The sequence below is a fragment of the Odocoileus virginianus genome, chromosome 17 (genome assembly GCF_023699985.2).
Source record: "Odocoileus virginianus isolate 20LAN1187 ecotype Illinois chromosome 17, Ovbor_1.2, whole genome shotgun sequence".
Classification (NCBI taxonomy): domain Eukaryota; kingdom Metazoa; phylum Chordata; class Mammalia; order Artiodactyla; family Cervidae; genus Odocoileus; species Odocoileus virginianus.
The window spans coordinates 16,376,123-16,395,328 of record NC_069690.1 but is presented as its reverse complement, the minus strand read 5'-3'; the positions used below and the strand labels follow the sequence as shown (position 1 = coordinate 16,395,328).

Sequence of the window (19,206 nt, the reverse complement as noted above, 5' to 3'; positions counted from 1 at the left end):
TCTGACTTCTGGGCTGCCTGGTCTAATGGTTAAGCTTCTGCTTTTCTTTTACTTGATGGCATAGTAATATTTAATATAATTGTACTTCTTCTTGAAATGCCATCTTCTCTTGGCTTCCGTGACCTAACCCTCTTCTGATATTTCTTCTCTCTCATAGGCTTTGCAGGTTCTTTCATGTCAGACCACAAGCCTAAATGTTGACATGGGCCTTCTCTTCTTTTCTATCAAGTCCCAAGACTTTATATATAATCTATATATCAGTAACTCCAAACTTTCTATTTCCAGCCTAGAAGTCTTCACAGAACTCCAGATTTATATGTCTAGTAGATTATTTAGTATTTCTACCTAGGCATTTAGAAGCCATTTCAAACCTAACATAGTCAAGAGACAAATCTTGATTCCATCTTTGCCCTAGCTCCATGTCCTCTTCTTCAAACTTCTCCTCCCCAATCTTTCTTATCTCAGAAAATGGTACTACGCTTATCCAGATGCTCAAGCCAAAATCTACATGTTACCCTTCATCCCTCTCTACTCCTCTCTCATTGAGTCAATCCATCAGCAAGTCTTGTTCACTTTCCCCCCAAACCTATCCTGAATCAGTCCACTACTCTTGGATCTACAATAATTCCTTGTTCAAGGCACTCTCATTGAGCTGCCTCTCCTGGATTCCTGCAATAGCATCTCTAAATGTCTCCTTCCTTCCTATTCACATAGCAGCCACGGTGATCTCTTAAAACATCCATAAGATTGTGTGGCTCCCTGCATAAAATCCACCAGTGGTTTTCTACCACCCTTGGCCAAAATCTAAACTGTTTAGTCTGGATGACAACATACAACATGATCTGGCCCCCGTCCATCTCTCTGATCTCAACCCACACCACTGCCCTGTTGCTCAGCATCCTCCAACCATACTGGATGATGTTTGGTACCTAAAACGCAACATTTATTTCTGTAAGAGAGACTTTTCTCCACTGTTTCCTCAGCTTCACCTGCTCTTTTTCTTTGACCTTTGTATGGCTGACTCCTTACATTCATTATTATCTACTAAGAGACTCCTCAGCAACCAATATTTTATGTGTTTATTTATTCATTCATATTTTTGTGAAATCTGTAGCCTACAACATAGGGAATGTTGAATAAATATTTTAAAATAAATGAAAAGATGGGATTTAAAGCACTATTTTTAAGATCCCAGGTGTCAACTAGCATTATTGTTACCAATAATAAATAACAATAGCAATGACACCTTATAATGAGTGATTATTATAAGCCAGGTTCCCATTCTAGGTGCTTTATTAATTCCCATTTAAAAAATTAATTTTCTCCATTCTACACATAGGAAACAGAGGCAACTGGAAATTTATATGATTTTTCCCAAGGTCAAAAATCTTGGTCAAAGCCAGGATTCAATCAGATAGACTAATTTTAGGGCCTCTGTGATGATCTACTTAGTATCTTTCTATTATTATAGTTACTAATATCAGAAATGATAAGCAGCATTAACTGAACATCTACTACGTGCCAGGCACCTAGCCTTTTCACGTTGGTTAATTTAATCCTCACAGCAAAAGCCTTATAAGGTAGTGTTACTATACTCATTTTGCAAATGCAGAAACAAAGAAGTTAAATTTCTAACTCCAGGTCATGCAACAAACATGTGGCATAGCCAGGATTCCAACCCAGCTGTGACTCTGAATCCTTGTTTCTTTCTCCTATACTACATGCTTATATTTTCCCCATGAAGAATTCATTTCCCCATGGTCCATAAACCACAAACTCAAGGGGTCTCTTGCCGATTCTAGGAAAGTCTTTCGTATTTGTAGTTTCCTCAACTCTTCTGTTCATTCAACAAATATTGAGACCGCCTGGTAAGAGCTGATGTGCTGTTTAACACAGGGAGACTCCCTAAGTCTCACTGAGCTCTTGGGTTTCTTTGTTTCATCTCTTCTCACCTGTGAAGAAACTTCTCGTAGGTCTGGCGGAAGGCAAAGCCTGCCCGACGCACCCTCACGTTTTCTAGGAGTCCAAGATATTCTACTTGATGCCGGCAGCGTTCATCATCAAAGATCTGTGGGGATTTCATGTCGTTGGGTTTGATGCAACGTACGTAATATGGTTCCTATAGAAACAAACCAGCAAATGGTAAGCTTCACTGGAAAATAATCTTTGACTAAAGACACTAACACGAAAAGGAACACATTTGAGCGAGTTCTAATGAGGTGGATGAACCCAGAGCCTATTATACAGAGTGAAGTAAGTCAGAAAGAGAAAAGCAAATATCATATATTAATGCGTAGATATGGAACCTAGAAAGATGGTACTGATGAAACTCTTTGCAGGGCAGCAGTGGAGACACAGACATAGAGAACAGACTTAAGGACACAGTAGGGGAAGGAGAGGGTGGGATGAACTGAGAGAGTAGCATGGAAACATACACATTACCATATGTAAAATAGATAGCCAGTGGGAATTTGCTGCATGATGCGGGGAGCCCAAACCTGGTGCTCTGTGAGAACCTAGAGGGGTGGGATGGGGAGGGAGGTGAGAGGGAGGTTCAAGAGGGAGGGGACATAGGTATACCCACGGCTGATTCATGCTGACGTATGGCAGAAACCAACACAGTACTGTAAAACAATTATCCTCCAATCAAAAATAAATGGTTTAAAAAAGATACTATGACTAACATGTAATTAGTGTACAGTTCAGTTCAGTCGCTCAGTCGTGTCCGACTCTTTGTGACCCCATGAAGCACAGCACGCCAGGCCTCTATCACCAACTCCCGGAGTCCACCTAAACCCATGTCCATCGAATCGGTGATGCCATCCAACCATCTCATTCTTTCTCGTCCCCTTCTCCTCCTGCCCTCAATCTTTCCCAGCATCAGGGTCTTTTCAAATGAGTCAGCTCTTCACATCAGGTGGCCAAAGTATTGGAGTTTCAGCTTCAGCATCAGTCCTTCCAATGAACACCCAGGACTGATCTCCTTTAGGATGGACTGGTTGGATCTCCTTGCAGTCCAAGGGACTCTCAAGAGTCTTCTCCAACACCACAGTTCAAAAGCATCAATTTTTCGGTGCTCAGCTTTCTTCACAGTCCAACTCTCACATCGATACATGACCACTGGAAAAACCAAAGCCTTGAGTAGACGGATCTTTTGTTGGCAAAGTAATGTTTCTGCTTTTTAATATGCTGTCTAGGTTGGTCATGACTTTCCTTCCAAGGAGTAAGTGTCTTTTAATTTCATGGCTGCAATCACCATCTGCAGTGATTTTGGAGCCCAGAAAAATAAAGTCAGCCAATGTTTCCACTGTTTCCCCATCTATTTTGCCATAAAGTGATGGGACCGGATGCCATGATCTTAGTTTTCTGAATGCTGAGCTTTAAGCCAACCTTTTCACTCTCCTCTTTCACTTCCATCAAGTGGCTCTCTACTTCTTTGCTTTCTGCCATAAGGGTGGTGTCATCTGCATATCTGAGTTTATTGGTATTTCAGCAATCTTGATTCCAGCTTGATCTTCCTCCAGCCCATCGTTTCGCATAATGTACTCTGCATATAAGTTAAACAAGCAGGGTGACAATATACAGCCTCGATGTATTCCTCTGTTTCTTTGCATTGATTGCTGAAGAAGGCTTTCTTATCTCTCCTTGCTATTCTTTGGAACTCTGCATTCAAATAGGTATATCTTTCCTTTTCTCCTTTGCTTTTCGATTCCCTTCTTTTCATAGCTATTTGTAAGGCCTCCTCAGACAGCCATTTTGCTTTTTGCATTTCTTTTTCTTGGAGATGGTCTTGATTCCTGTCTCCTGTACAATGTCACAAATCTCCATCCATAGTTCATCAGACACTCTATCAGATCTAGTCCCTTAAATCTATTTCTCACTTCTACTGTATAGTCATAAGGGATTTGATTTAGGTCATAACTGAATGGCCTAGTGGTTTTCTCCACTTTCTTAAATTTCAGTTATTAGTAATTAGTGTTAACTGTGTCAAATTAAGCTTTGTGACTCTTTATTTCTCAGGCACAGACTTGTGAAAAATTCTTCCTTTCCCTTCAATTTAAGCTTGGAAGTTCTCAGGCATTCAGCTACATTTTTGTATTATTATATTTTAGGATTCATCAGGAAGAGTAGAAGTGGAATAAAACTAGCGTGTAAGTAAACATCAAGTAAGCATCAAGTTTTTGTGTATTTACAGAAACATGGTTAAAAGTAACAGGAGTAATTTAATAGAAAGAATCAGAAGCTATGATAAAGACGCACTGCAATGAAGAATATAAAATATTAGGCACAGCTCTGGCACATATAAGTGCTCGATTCAGCTTTGAATCATTTCAGTCCTTCAAACTGGAATAGTTTCTTTGGAATATCAGTGCTTTTAGATGCTTAAATGGAGCAAAAGAAATCTAGACAAAGATTATATAAAAAATGGGCCTCCAATTACTTCTATAAAGAGTTTTGCAAATATAATGTTTGGGACAAGATAAAAGTTAATCAGATATACAAGAAGCCAAGATAACATGAATTAGAAATAGCAAAACAATATACAAAATAAAAAGATCTGCAGGGGTCCAGATGTTGGGATTAGCAGATAGAAATATTAAAACAACTATATTTAACATGTTCAAGATGACAAAAGGCAATATTAAGAATGTTTTAAAGAACCATCTATAAAAAAGAACCAAACCAAATAGAAGACCCAGGACTTAAAGATACAATAGTAAGAAATTAAGAACTCAGTGGACCAGTAGAAGAGTAGACTGGAAATAGTTCAAGCAAAAAACAGTAAACTAGAAGGAAAGTGAGAAGAATTTTCCCAGAATGGATCATGGAGAGACAAAAAGACAGAAAATAAAGACAAGAGGTTAAGAGGCATAGAAGACATACAGTGAGATGCTTTAATTAACTGGAGTCCTAAGGAGAGGAAACAAAAGGGACAGAAGCAATATTTGAAGAGCTAATAGTCAAGGACTTTGCAAAACTGATGAAAATCCATCAAGCTGTAACAAAGTGAAAAAATGCTACAAACTGCAAGCAAGATTAAAGAAAAGTCTACACCTAGGTACATCAGTAAAACTTCTGAAAACCAAAGAAGAGCAGCAAGGAGAAAAAAGACTTATTACCTAAAGGAGCAACAAACAGACTGATAGCTGATGTCTCAAAAGAAACTATGGAATATGGAAGACAAATGAACATTATGCTTGAAATACTGAACGGCTGCCAATGCAGAATTTTACACCCTAGCAAAACTATTCTTCAAGAAGGAAAACACAAACTTTTCCAGGTAAACAAAAACAGAGAATTTGCCAACATCAGGCCTCATACACAACAGGATAAAATTAAAACAGAAGAAAAATGGCCCAAGATGAAGGTTAAAAAAAAGAAGGGATAAATGAGGAAATCTAAACAGATATTAACAGTACTTAGCAGTGGTGATGGTGATGGTGATGTCATCATTTTATTGACTTAAAATAATATATGTACATATTGTATATATTTACATATATACCTAAATGAAATAAATATTTGTCAGTATATGACTAAAACAACACATAATAAGTTGGGAGGAAGACAAATGGAATTAAGATGTTTTATGGACCTTGCATTATCCTGGAAGGAGGTAAAAGCACCAAATAATATTAGATTTTTATAATCAATGACACTGTAATAATTTGAGTAACCACCAAAAAAGAATTATGGTGTAAATCTTCCAGAATAATAAAGTATATAAATGTAGTAATAAAATGTCATTGTGATACTAGTGGTTGAGGGGTGGTACAAGGAAAGGATGCCTCCTAGGTCTAACTAAACATTCTGACTCAAAAGATTTATAGCCCGCACTTGGCAGGGTCTACTCAGAAGGACAAGAAGACGGCTTGCCGGCAGGCAGCGTCAAGCTCGCGGGGCAGCCCACACAGCAGTCAGCTGACAGCTTACGCACAGTGAGCTGAGGTCCGTATCAGATGTAGGAAGTGCCCTCAGGTTTAAAAGCCTCACGCCCCATAGGATTCAGTATCTCTTATAGCAACTCGAAAGATACAGCTTCCAGGGTCCTTGAAAGGGACATGCCTAATACATGAGTCACCACACTCAGGAAGCCAAAAGTCTGACATTCTCATTCTCCCAGGACAGCTGCAATTTATCAATAGGGGTAATTTTTACCTTAAGTGATGTTGCCTAGTAATATAGTTGATATATATCGTGCTAGGTTTAACAGGGGCACAGAGTTAGAAATTTAACTGAGGTTATCAAACAGAAGGAGTAGAATTTTGCTTTTCACCCACAGCAATCAATCAAAAAGGGTAGAAAGAGAAGAAAAAGAAATAGAGAAGAAACAGATAGAAAGCACGAAGGAGATGGTCAATTTCTGTGTTAAGAGTAAATGAAATAAATGGTTCATTCAAAGGACACAGACGGTCAGAATGGATAAAAAGCCAAAACTAACTCTGTATGCTATCTATGAGAGTCACACCTGAAGCATAACGTCATGGAAAGACTGAAAGTAAAAGGATGGAAAAGGACAGACCATGCAAACCCCCGTCAAAAGAAGAGCTGGTTTTAACTGTTTCATTCCTGCAAAACTGACTTTAGGGCAAAAAGCAATACAGAAATAAAGACATTTCATAGTGATAAATGACTCAAATGCTAGGAAGATATATTAGTTCTAACTTGAATAAGCTTAATAAATTCAGAAAATATTTAAAGCAAAAGTGGAAGGCATAAGAAGAAGCAGACAAATTCAGAATTACAGTAGGTTTTATCACATTTCAGCAATGACAAAACAAAGTAATTAGTAAGAATGCAGAAACACTGGAAAATATGGTGAGCAAACTTGACCTAATGACTGTGTATAGAATATTAAGTGCAAATAATTCTAGTACATAAAGAAAACTTACATTTCTAAGGGCTGAAATCACACAGAGTATATCCTCTGATCAAATGAGATTAAGTTAGAAATCAAGAGAAAGAAGATAATTAGAAAATCTTAAGATGATTGCAAATTAAGAAATACACTTCTAAATTATCCTTGGGTCAGAAAGAAAATTACAGTGTGAATTAGAAAATATTTTGAACTCAATAATTTATGCAATCATGTGGGCAAGGCAATCTTAGTGTAAGGTATCATTTGAGTCATGTAAATAACTTTACTAAACAGAAACGAGTTGAATGGAATTTTACCAGTATTAACTGATTATGCCCAGAAAGGGTAACACTCACGCCTAACTAAGGGGTGGGGAATGCCCTTTCATCCTGGTTAGTGATATAAAAACCTTCAGATAAGGAATCCAGGGCATATGCTTTCTCTATATTTCATCAGCATTCTGTTTCAACTTATAAATGCCGCCTCCTCCCTCCTTATAAATATCCAGACTGACTCAACCTAAGAAATCCTAAATTTGAAAAATTCTAAGCGTCTTATTAAGGTTAAACCACAAAAGTTAATAGTGATCTTATTATCTGGCACTTTTAAACCTTTTTCTCCCTATATTTCATGAGAAAAACATGCTTGCTAAATCACTTCAGTCGTGTCTGACTATTTTGAGACCCTATGGACTGCAGTCCACCAGGCTTCTCTGTCCATGGGATTCTCCAGGCAAGAATACTGGAGTGGGTTGCCATTTCCTCCTCCAGGGGATCTTCCCAACCCAGGGATTGAACCCACATCTCTTACAGCTCCTGTATTGGCAGGTGGGTTCTTTACCACTAGTGCCACCTGGGAAACCTTTGCCAAAGCATACCAATTAGTATATATATTAGCCAGAAGATACTGGACTTAGATACTCATTTACTTAGCCTGTGTTGAACGTATCAAACAGAGCCACTGGCAAATTAAAGTTCATTTAATAATTTACTGACTGACTATCTGTTCAGAGTGCTTTATGAGGTATCAGTGAAAGTCGCTCAGTCGTGCCCAACTCTTTGCGACCCCATGGACTATACAGTCCATGGAATTCTCCAGGCCAGCATACTGGAGTGGGTAGCTGTTTCCTTTTCTGGGAGACCTTCCCAACCCAGGGAGCAAACCCAGGTCTCCCACTTTGCAGGCAGATTCTTTACCAACTGAGCCACCAGGGGAACCCATGAGGTATCAAGAGAGATATAAGGTTAGGAGAAGTCATTCCTTAGATTCAAAAGACATAATCTAGGTGGCAATGAGACACGTGTTTAAAAATACTATGTGCTATAGTTAATAATGCTATATTGTACATTTAAAAGTTGCTGCGAGAGCCTTAAAAGTTCTTATCAAAAAAGAAAAAAGTTCACGTATGGTGATGGACGTTAATTAGACTTATTGTGGCGATTATTTTACAAAATATACAAATATCAAGTCATTAGGTTGTACACCTAAAACAGATAGTTATATGTCAATTATATGTCAATAAAATACATGAATAATTTAAAAATTTTAAATTAAAAAAACCACTGTGTGAACTCAAAAAAGCAGGAGTTAGCGACTTGCACTTCCAGTGGTGAAGGACTAGGCAATTCCTGTCAACCTTCCTGAGAAAGTCATTAGGAAAAAAGTGCTACACAAAATATGGGGGGAGGGGAGAAATCGTCATTGCATGAAGAGCTACTAACATAGCCAAGATGAGACAAAGACTAAAGTCCAGGGGGATAAAGCTGGCCTTGAGGTCTGCATTCATTTTCAAGGCAACTGTCTGCCAATCTATAGAGGCAGCCATGAAGCTCAGCACAGCTGCTGGCAGCCTTGAGGGGCTCGGGGGATGAAAGCTGGAACCTGAATCCTCAGATACAGGACTCCACTCTGGTCTGGAATCCTGAAGAGCTAGACTCGGGAGCTACAAGCTGAATGGGAAACAGGCTGGCACTTCCAGAGAAGGCAGACAGTGCACTACTGAGCCACTGTAGGTCCTGAAATTTGATTAAGGTGATTTCAGAATGTCAGAATTTGCCTGATAACATCTTTTAAAACAAACCTTCAACTTTCCTGTTATTATTAGATGTCATTAATAAGTGGCAATGTATCTGTTGCTCAGTTGCTCAGTCTGTCCAACTCTTTGCAACCCCATGGACTGCGGCACGCCAGGCTTCCCTGTTCTTCACCATCTCCCTGAGATTGCTCAAACTCATGTCCATTGAGTCAGTGATGCCATCCAACCATCTCATCTTCTGTCATCCCCTTCTCCTCCTGCCTTCAATCTTTCCCAGCATCAGGGTCTTTTCTAGTGAGTCAGTTCTTCACATCAGGTAGCCAAAGTACTGGAGTTTCAGCTTCAGCATCAGTTCTTCTAATGAATATTCAGGATTGATTTCCCTTAGGATTGATTGCTTTGATCTCCAAGACTCTCAAGAGTCTTCTCCAACACCACAGCTCACAAGCATCAATTCTTTGGTGTTCAGCCTTCTTTATGGTCCAACTCTCACAGCCATACATGACTACTGGAAAAAACCATAGCTTTGACTATATGGACCTTTGTTGGCAAAGTAATGTCTCTGCTTTTTAATATGCTGTCTAGGTTTGTCACAGCTTTTCTTCCAAGGAGCAAGCGTCTTTTAATGTCGTGGCTGTAGTCAGATCTGCAGTGATTTTGGAGCCCAAGAAAATAAAGTCTGTCACTGTTTCCTCATCTGTTTGCCATAAAGTGATGGGACTGGATGCCATGATCTTAGTTTTTTGAATGTTGAGTTTCAAGCCAACTTTTTCATTGTCCTCATTCACCTCCATCAAGAGGCTCTTTAGTTCTTCTTAACTTTCTGCCATAAGAGTGGTGTCATCTGTGTATCTGAGGTTATTGATTCCTCCCAGCAATCTTGATTCCAGCTTGTGCTTCAGCCCAGCATTTCACATGATGTACCCTGCAAATAAGTTAAATAAGCGGGGTGACAATATATAGCCTTGATGTATCTTTTCCCAATTTTGAAGCAGTCTATTGTTGCATGTCTGGTTCTAACTGTTGCTTCTTTACCTGTATAGAGGTTTCTCAGGAGGCAGGTAAGGTGGTCTGGTATTCCCATTTCTTTAAGAATTTTCCACAGTTTGTTGTGGTCTAGCATAGTCAGTGAAGAAGTAGTAGATGTTTTTCTGAAATTCTCTTGCTTTTTCAATGATCCAACGAATGTTGGCAATTTGAACTCTGGTTCCTCTGCCTTTTCTAATGTGTCTGTATTCCTTTTCTTTAATCTGATTTGACAATTTTGCTCCATTTACATTCACTGTAATTACTAATATATTTGCATTTATCTCTAACATCTTAATTTGTCCCAGCTTTCCTATTTATTGTCTCCTCTTTCCTATGTTTTTTAGGACTGACGATTCTTTTCTCATTCTGGCTTCCCTTACCCCCAACTACTAGCTTGTAAGTTAAAAACTCATTTCTATTCTTTTAATGACTACACTAGAAAATTTTACATGTACTTATAACTCATGAGAGTTATAAGCTAATCAATACATTTACCCTTTTCCTGAACAACCAGGGACCTTAAACACGTGAAATATAATCACCCACCCTTCCAGTTTATATGTTATTGTTGTGCTATTTAATTCTAACCTGCATTTTTAATCCAATATAATATCATTTTGTAGAGTCAGTTGATTTATATGCATCCACATATTTACCAATTTCTTTGCTCCTCATTTTGCATTTCAGACTTTCATTCAGTAATCAGACATCCTCCTACCTGATATATATCCTTTAGAATTTCCTCTTCTTTGCTTTTTATCTATTTTATTTTTTAAATTATAAAAATATGATAACACATTTATAGGAGACTTGGAAAATACAGAATAAAGTTACATATATATTTCCATATATATGTATGGAAATAAGATTTACATACATATAGTTCCATTACATATTACAATTTTTTAAGTAGATAAATTAAGATTTTCAGTTGGACTTTCAATATCAAACTCTCAGAAATTAATAGAATGAATGTACAGAGTAGTAGAAGAACATAGATCTGAGAAGCATTATGAACCAATTCGACACAATTAAGATCTAAACTATGGTTTTTACAGTAGTCATGTATGGATGTGGGGAGTTGCACCATAAATAAGGCTGAGCACCAAAGAATTGATGCCTTTGAACTGTGGTGTTGGAGAAGATTCTTGAGAGTCCCTTGAACTGCAAGGAGATCCAACCAGTCAATCCTAAAGGAAATCAACCTATTGATGATTATTCAGCGGAAAGACTGATGCTGAAGTTCCAATAATTTGGCCACCAACATGAAGAGCCAACTCATTGAAAAAGATCCTGATTCTGGGAAAGACTGAAGGCAGGAAGAGAAGGGGATGACAGAGGATGAGATGGTTGGATGGCATCACCGACTCAATGGACACGAGTTTGGGCAGGCTCTGGGAGATGGTGAAGGACAGGGAAGCCTGGCGTGCTGCAGTCCCTGGGGTCACAAAGAGTTGGACACAACTGAGCAACTGAACAACAAGATTTACACAATTTTCACACAACGGTAGGATATAAATTCTATTTAAGTTCTCACTGAATTTCCTTTACTGTGGTTCTAACTCTGTTTTTACTTTTTTAGAAAGATTCTTTGTTGTTCAGGAAAAATAAATTCTCTCAGTATAGAATTTTGATTAATTTTCTCTAGGCCTGTTACTCCTTCAAAGCTCATCTGCTTTTAAGGTATTTTCTCTGTCTTTGATATTCTGGGGTTTCACTAGAGGCTTGGAGGCAGATTTCTTTTTATTTTTCTAACTTGGGATACACTGGACTTCCTGATTGTCTCTTTCATCATTCTGGAAATTCTTTTTCTTTTTCTTTAAATATCACTCTGGCCATTCTCTCCTCTCCATGATTAGATTCACATTAGACCTTTTCATTTTATCTTTCATGTCTCTTAATATGTCTTTTATAAGTTTCATTTCTTGGACTCAGTGAAATTCTGGACAATTTCTTTGATTCTGTCTTATATTTCCCTATTCTCTCTTCAGCTTTGTCTTAACCAATGTAAAATCTATCCACTGAGTTTTACATTTTAATTATTTAGTTTTTATTTCTATCAATTGCCTAGTCACTTGCTCTCAATGACTAGTTCTCATATTTTTAGGACTTTTGTTTCTTGAAACACATAAAACATTCTGGTAGTCTGATAATTCTGTATAAGACATTTTCATGAGTCTGTTTAGTCTCACCTTCCTTGTGTCCTGTCTTGCTTCTTTATATGTGTGGTGATCTTCTACTATGAACTGCTTATTTTCCTTAGAACACCATCTGTGGAAGTTCTAGTTCTTTAAGGTCTGGTATGAAGGGGGTTTCCTCACTTTGCTTTCATCAGATGCCCAGCAGCAACACCAGACCTGGATGGACCACTTTGAATTCTTGGCTTGAGCCTTTTCAGGCCACCTAGGTATGAGTTTGGACTGCAAATCTCATAAAAGCTGGCTTATGATGATTAATTCTCAAGGAAGGTTCATTCACCCAACTTGGCTCAGTGCCAAAGACCAAGGCAGGCAGTTTTCCTTTCAGACAGTGAGGGATTATTTCCAGAGCTAGCCCTTAGAAGAGGCAACCCTGTAGAGACCTAGCATCGTGCAGTGAGTGTATACATACGTGTGAGTGTGCCTGTGGTATGTAATCCCGTATGAGTCACGCTACTCTGAGCAGGCCCTGGGCTTCCCTTCAATGACCCAGCCGTGGACACCCATGCTCAAAGGTGCCCACTGCAACAACCGCCCAGGGGGTGAAGGGGGCATGATGCTTTCCTCACTTTTCCCTTCACTCATCACCTGGCCTACCTAGTCCTTGCTTTCTTGTTAGTTCATGACTGTATTCAGGAAGTTGGTTTTTTATAATTTACCTAACTTTCTGGTAGTTTTCAGTTGGTTTTAAAGGCCGCTTTGTTCACCCTATTGCCATCAAATGCATTACTCACATGTATTTTAAAAATCTTCATGTTTATGTTCCTAGGTGAAACTCATCTCTAATTTCATTTTTTCATGTTAACCTTGTACTAAGGTAATACTTACTAAGTAACTATTAGTTAAGTTATTACTAAGTAACTAATAGTACTAAGGTAACAGGATGGGAAAGACTAGAGATCTCTTCAAGAAAGTTAGAGATACCAAGGGAACATTTCATGCAAAGATGGGCTCAATAAAAGACAGAATTGGTATGCACCTAACAGAAGCAGAAGATATTAAGAAGAGGTGGCAAGAATACACAGAAGAACTGTACAAAAAAGATCTTCATAACCCAGATAATCACGATGGTGTGATCACTCACCTAGAGCCAGACATCCTGGAATGTGAAGTCAGGTGGGCCATTGAAAGCATGACTACGAACAAAGCTAGTGGAGGTGACGGAATTCCAGTTGAGCTATTTCAAATCCTGAAAGATGATGCTGTGAAAGTGCTGCACTCAATATGCCAGCAAATTTGGAAAACTCAGCAGTGGCCACAGGACTGGAAAAGGTCAGTTTTCATTCCAATCCCAAAGAAAGGCAATCCCAAAGAATGCTCAAACTATTGTATAATTGTACTCATCTCACACGCTAGTATAATGATGCTCAAAATTCTCTAAGCCAGGCTTCAGCAATACATGAAACGTGAAATTCCAGATGTTCAAGCTGGTTTTAGGAAAGGCAGAGGAACCAGAGATCAAATTGCCAACATCCGCTGGATCATTAAAAAAGCAAGAGAGTTCCAGAAAAACATCTATTTCTGCTTTATTGACTATGCCAAAGCCTTTGACTGTGTGGATCACAATAAACTGCGGAAAATTCTGAAAGAGATGGGCATACCAGACCACCTGACCAACCTCTTGAGAAACCTGTATGCAGGTCAGGAAGCAACAGTTAGAACAGGACATGGAACAACAGACTGGTTCCAAATAGGAAAAGGAGTACGTTAAGGCTGTATATTGTCACCCTGCTTATTTAACTTCTATGCAGAGTACATCATGAGAAATGCTGGGCTGGAAGAAGCACAAGCTGGAATCAAGATTGCTGGGAGAAATACCAATAACCTCAGATATACAGATGACACCACCCTTATGGCAGAAAGAGAAGAGGAACTAAAGAGCCTCTTGATGAAAGTGAAAGAGGAGAGTGAAAAAGTTGGCTTAAAGCTTAACATTCAGAAAACTAAGATCATGGCATTCGGTCCAATCACTTCATGGGAAATAGATGGGGAAACAGTGGAAGCAGTGTCAGACTTTATTTTTTTGGGCTCCAAAATCACTGCAGATGGTGATTGCAGCCACAAAATTAAAAGACGCTTACTCCTTGGAAGGAAAGTTATGACCAACCTAGATAGCATATTAAAAAGCAGAGACATTACTTTGCCAACAAAGATCCGCCTAGTCAAGGCTATGGTTTTTCCAGTGGTCATGTATGGATGTGAGAGTTGGATTGTGAAGAAAGCTGAGCACTGTAGAATTGATGCTTTTGAACTGTGGTGTTGGAGAAGACTCTTGAGAGTCCCTTGGACTGCAGGGAGATCCAACCAGTCCATCCTAAGGGAGATCAGTCCTGTGTGTTCATTGGAAGGACTGATGCTGAAGCTGAAACTCCAATACTTTGGCCACCTTATGCGAAGAGTTGACTCATTGGAAAAGACCCTGATGCTGGGAGGGATTGGGGGCAGGAGGAGAAGGGGATGACAGAGGATGAGATGGCTGGATGGCATCATCGACCTGATGGACATGAGTTTGAGTAAACTACGGGAGTTGGTGATAGACAGGGAGGCCTGGCGTGCTGCGATTCATGGGGTTGCAGAGAGTCAGACACGACTGAGCGACTGAACTAAACTGAACTGAAGGTAATAGTAATCTCATAAAATAAATTGGGTAGTAGCCTCTCTTCTTCCCATCCTCCAAAACCATGTATGTATGATAGGAATTACTGGCTTCTTGAAGGATTTATAAAACTTATCTATAAAACCATCTAGGCCTGAAGTTCTTGGCAGAGTTGGAAGAAGGCAGACTTCTGATTAGTGATTCAGAATCTCTAAGGTTACTGATTTATTCAGGTTTTCTTCTTCTTGAGTTAATTTTGATAACATTATTCTAGAAAACTAGTGCTTCCCAGGTGGTGCTAGTGGTAAAGAATCCTCCTGCCAATGCAGGAGACACAAGAGATTCAGGTTCAATCCCTGAGTTGGGAAGATCCCTTGGAGTTGTAAATGGCACCCCACCCCAGTATTCTTGCCTAGAAAATTCTATGGGCAGAGGAGCCTGGCAGGCTACAGTACATGGGGCTGCAAAGAGTCAGATATAACTGAGCACACACACACATTCTATTATTAGAAAACTAATTTTTAAGATTCATTGGCATACAGTTGTTTGTAATAGTCTGATACTTTAAAAAAAATCCCTGTAATATAGAAGCTGTAAACTTCTTTCATTCTGAATACTGTTTTCTCTTTTTAAAACCAATTCTTTAAAAGTCTAATTAATTTCTGGATCTATTACTTTTAGTTTTTTCTATTTAAAAATTATTTTCTCACTTTCTTTAGATTCTCCTTTGATTCCCTTTACTGACTTCTTGAATTGTATCATTTACTTTTGATCTTCCTTTTTTTTCTGTTTGTTTTTAATAAAGGCATAACAAGTAGACCACTTTAGGAGTATTCTGCTGATTCTGATAAATTCTTTGTCATGCAGTTTCGTGTATTTTGAAATTTCCATTGAGATTTCTTCTTCAACCTGTGAGTTATTTAGGAGACATTTCTTTAAAGTTCCCAAGCATATTTAAAAAAAAAAAACTTTTAAAATGCTGGTTTTTATTTCACTTGCTGTGAGGATGGAGAATACATCTGTATATATATTTGTTAAAACATTTGAGACTTCCTTTGTGATCTAGCTTATGGTCAATTCTTAAAAATGTTCTATGTATACTTGAAAGGAATATGTATTTCTTATCCCCTGGGTATAGAGATCTTTTGATTAGATAAAGTTTAAATTTGGTTTTCAAAGCTTCTGCACTCTTGCTAAGGTTTTTGTTTGATCTATCAGTTTTTGGTAGAGTTGGTTTAAAATCTCCCTCTAGAATTGTGAACTTGTCAATTTTGCCTTTCTTGCCTTTTACATTTTTCAGGTTCTTCTTTTCTTTTTGTTTTTTTGCTTTCTAGATTTAAGTACCATCACGGCTGTATTGTTAGGTACCTAGTTCAAGTACCTATCTAGCTTTATTGAGTATTTTCTTTTTATTATTAGTCTATCTGTATGTAATAGATTTTTCCCTTAAATTTTATGTTCTCTCACGTTAATATTGCCTTCACCAGTTTTCTTGGGGGAGGGGGCTTGATATGTCTTTATCTACCTTTCTGTTCTTAATCTTTCTGCAGAGTATTAATTAGATATAATAACTCCTAATGAACAACATGGCAAAACCTTGGTGTTACTGCAGGTTCAGTTCCAGACCATGGCAATAACATGAATGCTGCGATAGGGTAAGTCACATGAGTTTTGTGGTTTACTGGCTTCCTGGACTGGTGGGTCGTCTCTACTCTTTTGCTTGTCCCTGCTCCCTCTCTCATTCCCTACCTCTACACACAGAGATTGGGGAGCTGTAGCAGAAACTGCTAGGCTAGCTGCCTACCTCATATACAGTACTTTTTTCTTCCTACTTTGAAACAGAATACTTACTTCTAGCTGGGAGCAATGCTAACCAGAATGAAAGGCACTTCCCAGCTTCCCTGGCAACTAAGTACACCAAATGAGATGGAGCTAAAGTGCTATATGAGGCTTCCAGGAAGTCTCTTTAAAAAGGAAGAAGCTCCAGCTGCCATCTTGGGCCAGGAGGATGGATGCCAAGCATTGAGATAGTAGAACAGAAAGACAGAAGGAACCTGGGTCTCTAACAACCTTAGAGCTGCTATGCCAGTGCTGAGATACCTTCTTCCGCACTTCATTTACATAGAGAGGAATAAATGTCTCTCCTGTTTAATCCACTAATTTGGGGGTGGGGTGGGGTTCATTTATTTAGCAGCTGAATGCAATTCTCCATACAGAAATGAGAAATGGTCCTAGAATTTTTATTTAAAAAATGGTACATTGGGACTTCCCTGGTGGTCTAGTGCTTAGGAGTCTGGCTTCCAGTGCAGGGGACATGGGTTTGATGCACGGTTGAGGAACTCAGATCCACATGCTATAGGGCAACAAAGCCTATGCACTGTGACTCCTGGGCCTGCACTCGAGAGCCCACGAGCCGCAACTGCTGAGCCCATGTGCCCCAGAGCCTGTGGCTCCATAACAAGAAGACCCTCGGTGCTGCAACTAGAGAAAGCCTGCACCCCACAACGAAGAGCATCTGCATGCTGCAACAAAGACCCAGCACAGCCAAATAAATAAATGTTAAAAAATGAACGCCTAACTACCAAACATAGAAAATAAAAATGATTCTCTTCTAGCTAATTAACTTGAACATATTTTACAAACAACATATTTACAATGAATGTGTTCCCTAAAGTACATCTTATAAAATTCTGTGTGCGACTCTTCCTCGTGTCCCATGCCTTTCTTCTAGGTTCACTTCCCCTGCTGGATGAGGCAGGCTGAAGCTGACTTGCAGAGAAAAGCTGAGGGACAAGAGGCGGGGTCTTAAGGGTATTCACGCCTACAGCTCTGGTATCCTTAACCCTCTCTGCCTTTCTGGAGGTTTGATTATACAAGCCAACACACTGTTCTTATTTGTTGTCACCTGAGGCCAAAGCATCCTGATGAAAAGAACAGAAAGCTACTGAAGAGATGTACTCTTGTGGCATTTGCCTAATTTATCCACAGTGAAGTAACCAAAAATAATATAGATTTAAATTTTTAGAGAGGAAGTTGATTTAAAAAAAAAAGATAAAAATGAAGAAGAAAAAAAAAACACTGGAAAAACACCAGGAGAGAAAGATAAAAATGAAGAAACTAAAAATAATGAGCCCCAGAATGCTGCCTAATTTATCAAACTTGTCAACAGCAGCAGTTAAGAGTAGAAATCTGTTCTTCAAGGGGAAAAAAAATCTCAGACTAAAGTTATCAAACAGTATGAGACCTCAAAGGAACAATAAAAAGCAGAAATGACCGCCCATAGTACATCTTTTTATTTCAACTATTTAAAACAGCCTAAGGACAACACTTAAATACTAAACTTCCTCTTAAAACTCATCTGTCATTTGTATTCAGATACAATATAAGGATGGTACATGACAATTTAAGTCAAGATTTTTTTTAAAGCCAGGCCTTGTCTTCAGCACAGGGCTAAAGTTTCTTTTATCAGGCACATACTATAATTGCAGTATACTGTTTTTATTTTTTTTAAGATCACATTAAGACTTTCCCGTTGATGATAACAATATAAAAGGGCTAAATTTAAGAAGATCATTTCATCTGGCACACAAACAACTGTTTCACCAAGCCATGTTAAAAACAAACAACAGTATTAAGAATTATTACAACATTCATTTAAAATACATGTTCTTCAATTTGATTTACTATAATTACCTAAAAAGCAAATATTATACATACCTTTCTCATTAACATATATCAAGAGGGAATCCATGAAATAAAACGGGTATTTTAAAATGAGAGTAATTACCTTTGATGCAAGGTTGTCTACCAGAGCAATCATCGAATTCTTAAATAAGGTGGCAGCGGTCAGCGGTCTCTTGGTCACCTCTGTAATGCTCAGCTTGCCTTCAGGCCACATATTCTTCAGCACAGGATTTGAACTGAGAAGCACAGAAAGAGTGGCTTGAACGCTACAGTCAAATAAGTGGATTAAGAATTGCTAAGCATTCCTGCTAAACTGTATCCTGGGAGCCACAACCACACTTGCAGACGCAACTCACTAGGCCTGATTGAAAAAATGATTCCACCTAGAAAATCAGGCTGAGAGTATAATGGCAGATACCACACCACAAAATGAGGAGATGTGCCTAAACCAGGCCACCTTCGAAAAACTCTTTCAATTTTTTAAAATGATAGCGCTGTTATTATTACGTAGGATATTCTAATGGTTTACATGGCTCTATACCATATACCTAAAATCAAATGGTTTTGGTGATTGTTACAAGAATGAGAACAAATTACAAATGGGAGAATGATCCTCAAGGTCATGTCAGAAATCAGGAAAGAGAAAGCATTTTTTTTTTAAACTGGAGTATGATTGTTTTACAATAATGTGTTAGTTCTGCTGTACAATAAAGTGAGTCAGCCATATGCACACAGATCTCCCCTCCCTCTTAAACCTCCCTTCCACCCCAGACCCATCGCATCCCTCCTGGTCATCACAGAGCAC

The 19,206-nt window shown here is 38.6% G+C and overlaps 1 protein-coding gene across 1 annotated transcript in view; it reads right to left on the bottom strand.

The window, feature by feature from the left end:
* MYO1D (myosin ID) overlaps nt 1-19,206 on the bottom strand; it is a 358,148-nt gene that overhangs the window by 193,623 nt on the left and 145,319 nt on the right. Inside the window, exons 15-16 of the mRNA XM_070478704.1 lie at nt 18,505-18,637; nt 1,953-2,119 (exon numbers count right to left, since the gene is read on the bottom strand). Of these exons, the coding sequence (XP_070334805.1) occupies nt 1,953-2,119; nt 18,505-18,637 (300 nt within the window). The remainder of the gene's footprint in view (nt 1-1,952; nt 2,120-18,504; nt 18,638-19,206) is intronic.